Source organism: Gadus macrocephalus, chromosome 1 (genome assembly GCF_031168955.1).
Source record: "Gadus macrocephalus chromosome 1, ASM3116895v1".
Classification (NCBI taxonomy): domain Eukaryota; kingdom Metazoa; phylum Chordata; class Actinopteri; order Gadiformes; family Gadidae; genus Gadus; species Gadus macrocephalus.
The window spans coordinates 17,156,386-17,167,585 of record NC_082382.1 but is presented as its reverse complement, the minus strand read 5'-3'; the positions used below and the strand labels follow the sequence as shown (position 1 = coordinate 17,167,585).

General features: G+C 46.9%; 1 protein-coding gene across 2 annotated transcripts in view; it reads left to right on the top strand.

The window, feature by feature from the left end:
• Positions 1–512: 512 nt before the first annotated feature.
• The window catches only part of slc6a17 (solute carrier family 6 member 17), a 22,227-nt gene continuing 11,539 nt past the window's right edge, over positions 513–11,200 (top strand). Inside the window, exons 1-6 of one of the 2 annotated variants that reach the window (XM_060050223.1) lie at positions 526–604; positions 776–866; positions 3,975–4,399; positions 8,284–8,441; positions 9,601–9,727; positions 10,786–10,967. In XM_060050223.1, the coding sequence (XP_059906206.1) occupies positions 4,102–4,399; positions 8,284–8,441; positions 9,601–9,727; positions 10,786–10,967 (765 nt within the window). In that variant the 5' untranslated portion in view covers positions 526–604; positions 776–866; positions 3,975–4,101. Of the gene's footprint in view, positions 867–3,974; positions 4,400–8,283; positions 8,442–9,600; positions 9,728–10,785; positions 10,968–11,200 lie in introns of both variants that reach the window. The other variant, XM_060050215.1, reaches the window with a different exon arrangement.

Sequence of the window (11,200 nt, the reverse complement as noted above, 5' to 3'; positions counted from 1 at the left end):
TACAACCTTCAAGTCACAACTCAAAACTCACCTGTTCAAACTCGCACACAACGTCTAACTGATCACTGTTTTGATTTTTTTTTTTTTAAATTTTTTATTTTCTTTTTGTCTTGTTTTTGTTTTATTTATTTCTTATTGCTTATGTTTATTTATTTATTTTTTCCACAATATCTTGTTTTTTTTAAAAATGTATGATGACTATATGCTCTGTAAGGTGACCTTGGGTGTCTTGAAAGGCGCCTCTAAATTAAATGTATTATTATTATTATTATTAATATAGTCCAAACCAATTTTATGATTATGAATGGAAAGCAAGTGGGGTCTTCATTAATTTGACTAACAACTGATTCTACCTGGATAAGACGACCTGTAAGTTCATTAGCATATTGTCCTGGGAACACTTCAGATGTTTTGGACCCTGAGTACCGCTGCTGACGTACGCGACACTGGATGACTCAAACCTGCGTCAGACCGGGTCGTGACTTCGCCATAGTAATTTTCGCACCCATGGGGGGGGGGGGCTCCATTAGCCCAAAACAAAAGCATAACCACGTGTAAACCAGAGGTGTATTCAGGCTTGTCAGCGTGTAAAACAACAGAAGAGGTCAGAAGTGCTTATGTATTTACAGAAATCGTTATTTTCATCGCCAATAAGTAAAAAATAAAAGACTAACGTTATTGAAACCGTTTTGTACCGGCCGGGGAGTTTCTGCGTCATGATTATACGCACTGTCTCTGCTTGATTTCCTGTGATTCCGCGTGTGTTCGCGCGCAGGGATGCTTCTGCATAGTGCCTGAGTAGAGAGCCTTACTTCTGTGGATAGCCGCCTCGCTGCTGGGGTGCATCTCAACCTCCCGGCATACAGGTGAGATATATTTACTCATTTTCTAACAGGACATGAGGAATAGGGGGCTGCACCGAGGATTTAGCCTGTGCCAATTACCTTTTCATTTCGATTCAACTTCAAATTCGTTAGGCAACATTCTGGGGCTGACGGGGAGATGCTGTTGGGAACGTGTTTGACAAGCTGGACGCGTGTTCGCTATGTTAAATAATAGGCAACATCTTGTAGATCGCTGTCGCGCCAAATCCTAATATAATCCGAAACGACAACCCAACGAGTCTTTATTGGTATAGCCTATCCCAGCGACTTATGAATCGCATCCCGCTCATTATACTTGATGAGGTGCGTGCATTGACCTTGACTAGGTGTTCTAGGTTATGCACATATTTGTAATCGATCTACAGGACTGGCCAGCGATATCGGCGATATGTGCGTCCGTGCGGCGATAGCCTATAGAATACAAAACGTCTGGACCGGACTGAGAGAATTGCCATTTTGAATTGTCCCATTTTCGGTGTGTGTGTATTGGGAGGGGGGGGGGGGGGTCCACTCAAATCAGGTGAAAGGGTGCAAGGTAAATCATGTTTGCAAATAGCTCACAATGTTGTTCATCAATGATGCTGCGGATCACTGATGATCGTGACAGCTCTTTGACCCGCCATAAAGCAGCTCCTAAATCACACACACACACACACACACACACCTGCTCGCGCCATTGTTTACCTGCCTCCACACGAGCCCGGTGTTTTGTGTATGGAGGTCCTTCGGGGAGTAGGTCTGTCCAGCAGAGACGGTGAATGTAGAGATTGGATTCTCACTCAGGCTGCAGGGATGGGATTTTAGTTTCACGAGGAGAGCCATCGCTTAGCAACCGGACTAGGAAAAATAAGTGGAGCATATCGTAGTGGCTGACACAGAGAAACCTCTGCTCTGTGTTTTAATCCATCCAATACAACATGGGAGGATGGAGCTGGAGCACATGTGGTTGGTTGAGATAAAGGTGCTGCTTCTGCTCGAAGGACCGCATTGCATAAGAACTGGCCTTTACTGTGCAGCTGTTATGCATCAGCACAATAAGATTGAATATAAGCAATACTAGTATGTTTGTATAGATCATAGCCGTTCATATTCATGAGGGTACTGTACTCTCTTCCACCGTTTCCCTGGACAGTTCAGATTGTGACTTTAAGGGCCAAGGCGAACGGAGTCAGACCACAACTGCTCCGTTCTGTTTTAGTCTGTGGTTGAGTGTCAGGTCTCTGTGCCCGAAAATCACTTCAGCCAGGAGGTCCAAAGAACAGCCATGACCAGCAAATTCACCGGCGTCATGGGCAATAAAAAAAATAGGCCTAATCAGAAAGATACTCTATAAATGTATTATAACTAAGCATGCTTGTCTTTATGAGTTGCATTTGCATACTTACTAATTTACTCATACTTATTTTTTATATATTTTTGTAATATTGTTATTTTCGAAAAGGTTAATTACATAGCTGGGGAACCTCAGCCCGTGGCTTGTGGACTATTGATTTGCGGTAGGAGTGCTTGGTGTTGGTAGTGGTGGAAAGGTCACTGTGCTGACGTGAGGACCGGCTCTGAGCATCGGGTGACTGATGAAAGGTGTGGACAAAATGTCAACCGTTTTTAAAAAACATACGTTGTAAGAACAAAAAAAGAAAAAATATATATCTTATTAAAAAATGTGTAAGGAAATACTGTGGATGTATCATAAGCTAAATAATAACGATTTAATAACGACCAGTGTATTGTAGGTTTGGTTGTCGTTGTGGATCATATATTTTCCTTTGCCTTCCTTGCAGCAGTTAAATGGGACTTGCCTGCAAATACCTCTCAAATACTCAACAATGTTATTTAAATAAAATCACGATCATTCTGCCACAGGCATCCTCTGGCATAGCCTTTGGCTCGGTTCCAACGTCTGTGTTTTCAGTCCCGGCTCAGCCTCATGCTCCACCTGTTACCAGCGTCTAGGACTATACCCCCATCCTCAGTGCCGCTCTGATGAGCCGGGGTTTACACAGCTTTCCAACTTCCCTCCCAATTATTTAACAATTTAGCCACGTACATTTCTTCTTCTCCTCATCATCTTGTTTTGTGTTGTTTGAATTTGCAGTTGCTATTCAACATTAATGTCTAATGTCTTGCAAGCTCAATGTTATTTTTTAACAGATGCAGTAAGGTCCTTATTAATATGGAGTGATGGAGCCTCTCCTCTCTCTGCCGTGGTTGTGAGCCGTCCAGCTGGGTCGAAGGCAGTGTGTTAAACGTAGGAATGTTAACACTAAGAGCCCTGTTGGAAGAACAGAATCACGCACTGATTAATAAAGCAGAACACTCTCTCTATCCACTAAGTACCACATCAGGAAGCTGATTCGAGAGAAATGCACCCTGGTGCTGTTTCATTTTGAAAACGTCATCCTGCAAATAGCTGGCTGTGTGTTTGACGGATGGAAAAAAAATAAGAATTAAATATCAACTTGACATGGAAACTAGGATAACAGTTTTAGTGTGACTGCGTTCAACAGAGTCTTGAGACCAGTAGCAACACAAGACGAGGTCTGCTGTTCATGTGATTACCAAAGTGCACATGACCCAACCGGGCTATGATGTGAGAGACCGACCAAATATGTTTGGTAACATAATCTCTCTTTCATTTCTCCCACCACTAAGTGCAGCGCTGAAATAACTAACACAGGGGTTTACTTTCCATTTTGACCTATTTTGTTACCCACATATGCACATAAGAGTATTTACTCGTCTTTATCTAATTAAATAAGGTGTGGTTTACGAGTTGCATTAGAGTGAAAGCACCAGAGCTCACGTAGCAGTGTTTATTATGGTCCAAGCGGTTAAACACAAACTACGCATTACTTTAACAAATTAAAGGTTGCAGAGCTTAAAAGGTTGAATGTGTCAATCATTCAATCATTTGCAAAAATCATGTTCGAATGGGTTCTCTTTTAATTGTTACTCCATATTCATAAGGCTTCTATTAACTTACTGGATGTTACATTACAATGGGGGTTGCAGGTGAGTCTGGGTCAGAAAAACCCTGCTTATGAGCTTCTCTAAAGGCTAACACAAAGCGTTCCTCTTTCTGTCTGACAGGTTCAGGATCATCAGAACAACACTCTCCTCCCCCAGGCCCCACGACGTCCCCTCTGCTCCCCCTCTCTCACCTCCACCACGACCAGGAGCTCCTCTGCCCACACCCCCCGACCCCAGCACCACCACCATGCCCAAGAACAGCAAGGTCACCCTCGCGCCCAGCAAGGAGGCCGTCACGGAGTCCGTGGCGGACCTGCTGGCGCTGGAGCAGCCCATGGACTACAAGAGCAGTCAGATGAGCATGGGCCTGAGCCCCGGGGCCACGGCGCCGGGGAAGGGCCTGCTGCCCTCCCCCGACGCAGACGGGGAGGACGGGCGGCCGTCCTGGAACAACAAGCTGGAGTACATCCTGGCCCAGGTGGGCTTCTCCGTGGGCCTGGGGAACGTGTGGAGGTTCCCCTACCTGTGTCAGAAGAACGGCGGAGGTAGGTGCTGCTAAGGTTGGACCGGGGCGAGGGGGGGGGGGGGGGGGGGTGCAGTACAGTGACAGGGCCATGGTGGGTTTTGTAGATGGTTTTACGAGTTATTATCATATTCAGAGGATCTTTGTGTCTTGTAGCTTTGGTTTGGGGTAGATGTGTGGCTAGCTCTGGCTTCTGGTTCTCTGAAACATGTTGACGCATTGATTGTTGGCATAGGTTTTAGTATAATTTTCTCATTCAAATTTATGATAATAATAATAATAACAACAAATTCTGCCCCACAGGTTAAATGCTATAATTTCCCATGAAAGGTAATCAATTATAATGCATAATTTTTTATAAGTATTTGAAATTGGTGTAATACAACAAGGGTGGGCAGCTTTAAAAGGCTAGAAAGAAGGCCTACCGATAAATAAGGGTTTTTAAACCTTGACAGAGGAGGTTGTTCTGAGATAGTACCGGAGGGAGTTCCAGAGGCGTGGGGAGGAAGAGCAGTCAGGAGATGTGTGTGTGTGTGTGTGTGTGTGGGGGGGTGATGATGAGGTCACTGAGGTCCCTGGGTCTTTGGCCACTCGAGACTTGGTAGGTCAGGAGGAGGACTTAGCTATCGCTGTCGGTGACTGGGAGCCAATGGTGTTATGTATTTTGATCTTTTGGAAAGCACAAAGGGTTACACTTTTTAAGAGTTGGGTTCAATGTCAGACAAATTCTACCTTGTAATGCTGGCAACTAATGAAGAATGTATAACCTGTATTCAGAGCCTAAAGTCTGGCAGGAAAGAATTATAAACATTATACCAACATCTGTTAGACTGAATGTAGGAGTGGGCAGAAATCTTTTGCGGCATACCTTAAGCTTATCAACGATTAGTGTTGTTTTTTTGCATGATGCCTGAACAAAAAAGCTTTGACCAAATGTAAGTGAATCAAAGTGATCAGATTCGACCAGCCCTTTAATTGCATTCTACTCTATCTCGTGAACATTGTATTTTGGATCACATAGCAGAAAACAGCAACCTCAATTCCAACTAATTCAGTTCTCATTTCCTTAATGCCAAACACAATCATCTAGATCACAAAGGCCTGGGGACGCTTTTCTCTCAATCAACGGATGCAGCTGTTGTAGAGGCAACTCCGTTTTGCCCTGAAGCTGCCTCTGTTTGTCGATTTGCTTGTGCATTTATTACCCAGTGAGTGTCTGACTGAGTATGTGTGTGAGTGTGTGTGTGTCACCTGCAGGGTCTCTCCCAACTCGTAAACAGCGTGCTTGAGGGTCACACCAGGGGGAAACGGTCTCACTGTCACCTGTGCACGCCACCATGACATCGTCTTGTTTATGAACGAACGCTCCGCAGCTCTTTTTCTCCTCCGTTGAACATCGCCCCGACAGTCAACCCGAGACTCAGGCTGGATGTAACATGTAAACGTTCACAATGGGAGGGCTTTCATGTTATGCAGGGTGCCTCCGATACGCTGCAGCAATTTGAAATGAGGATAGAAGATTGTACGCCCACACAAATTGAATAATTCAACACAAGCTCATGCTTAAAGAATCTATTGGAGATTCATAATATTTAAAAATATTGAAATATAAGGTTATATTCTAGTAATTCTAGGGTAATAATACAAAAAAGGACCAACCCCTAAGCCCTCTAAAGGGCATGGGATAACTCCCTGTATAATGTCAGGTACTGTAGTGCATCTCCTCTGTTGCCGATGCCAACAGAGAACGTGTCGCTACATGCACCACCTGAGCCCCCCCAGGCTGCGAGCGTCCCACCTGGGTGAACTGTGGTGAGCCATCGGGCTATCTTAATGGCCCAGCTGCCCTTGTCAGCATGTAAGGGGCAGAGTCAAACCTTTGTACACTGCATCCCTCCGAGCTGAGTGCTTAGTGTGGCTGATGGCCCCAGGCAGACCCCTTCAACCGAAGGGGAGAAGAGAGAGGACACATTGAATGTGTTTGTGCGTGTGTGTGTGTGTGTGTGTGTGTGTGTGTGTGTGTGTGTGTGTGTGTGTGTGTGTGTGTGTGTGTGTGTGTTTGTGCATGTTGTGTGGGCGGGGCGGGGTGTTGTTGGAGAGGCAGGCACAGATCTCTCAGACACACTGGTGGCGATAATGAATTGTTGACTGGAGGCCGACGTATTAATTGTATTTGCTTCACATGCAGACTTTCTCAGGGCTTATCTGGCTGGCATTGTGTGTGTGCTAGGTGGCACACACTACTGTGGTGTCGCTGGCGTGTGGGAGGCTGTGATTACGGCTTGGAAGAGGGAAGAGACGACACCAATGGGCTCCGTTTCCGAGCGGTTATTGTCAGTGTATTCGTGTTTTACGTGGGAGGTGTATTGGGCACCACATGAAGTATTCAAATTGCCTTATATAACTAAGCTTGATTAATCTGTGTGTGTCTGTGTGTGTCTGTGTACGTGTGTGTTTGTTTGTTTTGTGCAGGTCTTTGTGTTTGTGTGTGTGGATGTGCTTTCTTTAGTCGAAAAGAGGGTTCGCTGATGCATTTTCCCCCTAGCTGCCACAAGGGGTCTGTTTTGATTCTGTATCATAACCAGCTGATATGATTGTTAGGATTCTATACAGTATCTATTCAGGCAGGAAGACTTCTCATCCAAATAGAATGTGTTCATTTATTAGTGCAGGTCGCTTACAATTTTTTAACGAAATGCATCCATCTTAGAAATAAGTCCCAAGTTTCAACGCCATTATACGTCATAGAGGAGGCTCCTTTGCATGTGTCCTCCTCCAAGACCTGATAAGCACAGAGGATCTTCTAAGCGAATGTGCCAGCCCAGACAAACATCCCCCCTCTCCCCAGTAATTAGTGGGCTTTGATTAGTGATTCAGTCTGAAGATAGCAGCACCAGGGACACGAGAGTGGCTGTCTACCCCATCAGCTTCTCCTCCCCTTGAACTCTGAATGTCCATGTCACATCACTGCTCCTTCATGTCCCGACATGATGCGGAGAAGGCGGTTCGGACCAAAGAGGTTGGCGCTTGACACCCGGACGCTCGTCTCTCCCTCGCTGGTAAAAGAGAAGAACGAGACATGAAACAAAATGGTGGGGGATTGAAGGCTGACTGGGTGGCAGACAGCGGTGTCAAATTAAGGATGAAAAGACTGAGGAGAAGATGAATAGTGAAATGCAGACGAGAGAGAGAGAGAGAGAGAGAGAGAGAGAGAGAGAGAGAGAGAGAGAGAGAGAGAGAGAGAGAGAGAGAGAGAGAGAGAGAGAGAGAGAGAGAGGTTGAAAACAAAGCCAAACTAGAGTGGTGCATGATGGAGAAGATTGATCCCAGAAATAGACTCTGACTGGGAGCGTTTGATGGTGCTTCTGGTGCCGTTTACAGCAGTGCGTGCGTTTGTACTCTGCTAAATATGGATACCTTCCCTTCTGCTTCCTCATGCTGAGCTTCCTAGCTTTTTTCGACCCCCAACCTACCTACCACACTTTAACAACTAGGTGTGATAATAAATACCATCAAGGCAATTATAATTGGACAGCATTAATACAGTCTCAGAAGAAGATACAATCCTGGGCTCATTTGGTTCCCATAGCAGGGTTTAATGGGGCATTGTATTGACAGATATCTGCTCTATTACAACCAACAACTCAGACAAATCGTATAAATACTTTGAACTTTGGGAACGCTCTCCCTTTCTCTCTCTCTCTGTCTCTGTCTCTCCCTGTCTCTATCTCCCTCGCTTTCCCTTTCTCTTTCTCTCTCTGTCTCTCTCTCTCCCTGTCTCTATCTCCCTCGCTCTCCCTTTCTCTCTCTCTCTGTCTCTGTCTCTCCCTGTCTCTATCTCCCTCGCTCTCCCTTTCTCTGACACTCTCTCTCCCTGTCTCTATCTCCCTCGCTCTCCCTCACCAGGTGCGTACCTGGTGCCCTACTTCATCCTCCTCATCCTCATTGGCATCCCGCTCTTCTTCCTGGAGCTGGCGGTGGGCCAGAGGATCCGGCGGGGCAGCATCGGCGTGTGGAACTACGTCTACCCCCAGCTGGGGGGCATCGGGGTGTCCAGCCTCATGGTGGGTTCTGCCACTCCCTCTCCTCAGATCCAACTGGACAAAGTCCAGTACAATGCGGTGACATTCATTCACAGCACGGCCACACTGGGGGCCTGAGGACACGCGTCGTCGCCGCGGTCCCTGCGGGTGACATGCGAGTAATGAACGTCGGTGATATTGATGTTCTTTGTCTTTTAATCGTAACGCAGCTGCAAGCAATGTCCTGGAAGAAATCAAGTCGTTGAGGAAACGATTTAATCCAAAGCAATTTACAGCAATTTTTTTACAGCATTCATGGGCAGAAAGGGTTTGGGTTAGGGTTAGGGTTAGGGTTAGGGTTAGGGTTAGGGTTAGGGTTAGGGCATCTGTCTAAGGTCACCTACATTTAGACTGTGGACATCTGGATGAACCCATGATCGTTTGACTGAGCATCTTATCATTCACTGATCTGGTTTTAAGAGTAATAATGCACTACAACGCTGTTTCTACATTGATTACAATGCTGTAGTCGCTAATGTGACCACAGCAGTTAATGGTGACAAAACGGTTAATTACCCCCTGGCTGCGTGCGCAGTCAACCATGTTTGTTTGCCCTTCTATATGAAGAGCACACTCATCTGCCTGGGGGGGCTGGCTCGGCCAGGCCAGGCTAGTTCCTCATGTTGATGAATGGCTGAATGTTAGACACACACAGTCAGCTCTGTCATCCTGCGTCTTTCTCCCCTGTCACCTATCCAGGTAGCAGATCATGATGAACCTCGTGAGAGACTTATAGATAAATTATTGAGCCCTACCCAGCCGGTCAGGCTCTGTGGTCAGCGATAAACGCGGAGGCGGGGGCATGGATTGGCCCAGCGAGGCATGCTTTAATGAGTATGTGACAGAGTGGTTCTGCAGCTATAAATACCTCTGATTCTAAGGCCTCAGTCTCAAGCCCCTGGGAGTCTCCCTCAATAATTCATACCCTCTCCGAATTTAGCCGCACGCTCCCGGTCTAAGACCTGACTGGAGGACGAGGGATGGAAAAGGGGGGTTGTTCATGATCATGTTGCATAAAGAACAAACTGTTTATCGGTGTCTTATAACCACCCTGCTCTTGCTGCGCGGGGAGCAGGTCAGGGTGTGCTAACGAGCCGGCCTATCTCCAAACCCCCCCTCACCCCCGTCCCGTCTCCTGCAGGTCTGCGGCTTCGTGGGCCTCTACTACAACGTCATCATCGGTTGGAGCATCTTCTACTTCTTCCAGTCCTTCCAGTTCCCTCTGCCCTGGGCCGAGTGCCCTATGCGCAGGAATGGGAGCCAGGCCAGTGAGTCCACAAGAAATAGTCAAGGGGGGGCCACACTCTGCTCAGCAATGTCTTTGCATTTAATATATGAAAAACCATCAAAACAAAAACACATCAAGGCTTGGCTTGTGATGGGAAACAGTCGAGCATGGATGGAACACAGCGGTATTGTTGCGACGCATGAACCTGGCCCGAGGCGTTCCAGTATTTGGGTAATGGGTTGGGCAGAAGCAGATGGGATCTGATGAGGGGGATCCACAGAGTAGGGGGGCATAGAGCGGACGGGTCGGCCGGCGTTTGAAGCAGCAGCTCTCCTTGTGGACGGCACCACCCCATAGACACCCAGCAGTGCACATAAAGCCAAAGTCATTCCTGCTGATGCCATGCCTACCTAGGGACACACACACACATACCTTATCCGACTCAGCAGCTGTTGCACACACACACACACACACACACACACACACACACACACACACACACACACACACACACACACACACACACACACACACACACACACACACACACACAAAGACACACACACACACATGCTGCGATGGGCTTTTAGTGGCATGGGTACACACTGGGTACCTTTAGGGTGAGTCATAATCTGTTAGCTTTAGCTCAGTCGAGATCTGCCGCTCGCTGCCATTATATTATATGTGCTGCGAAGAAAAAAAGGTACTGGGGGCGTGGTTTGAGTCTGCTGTGCTTTAGATTAACATAAATGCATCCATCCTATGAATCATATTTAAAGGTGACGTTTTGAAAATCTGCCTCTTGTGACATCACAAGTGGGTGTGTCCACCTAGATGTATGACTGATAGATGAGCAACGTTTGCTACGGTCCACTGGATAGGCTGGTAGACTGATCTATCAGCACACATCTAGGTGGACACGCCCACATGTCAGAAGAGGCAGATTTACAAAACGGCTTGTAACGGCTAATCACACTCACCTAGTGGTATAATATGTCCGATTTAACTCAGTCATATTCCTCATATACAGTGTTCCTCCAACCACAGTGAAACTTAAATCCATGTTCTTCACCCCCCCCCCCCCCCCGCCTGCCCTAGTCATGGAGCCGGAGTGTGAGAAGAGCTCGGCCACCACCTACTTCTGGTACCGGCAGACGCTCAACATCACCAGCAGCATCGACGACACGGGCGGCCTGAACTGGAGGATGACCCTGTCCCTGCTGGGCGCCTGGATCATCGTCTGCATGGCCGTCGTTAAGGGCATCCAGTCCTCGGGGAAGGTACGGGGTCTCCCGCCCCACCAACGCAGGGGCGGCTCGCACAGGGGGATTACAGCTACGTCATTCATTTTTATTTTTATTTTTTCCTTTTTTTCCGCCCGTTATGGTGTATCTAATCTGAATATTAATTTCCATGGGAGGATTTGGGGGGAAAGGCTTTTATTTTCTTCTGAATCTCATTGGTCAGAGGTTATAGCGTCGAGAGCTTAGCTTAGCCCGCTGTCTATTTTTGG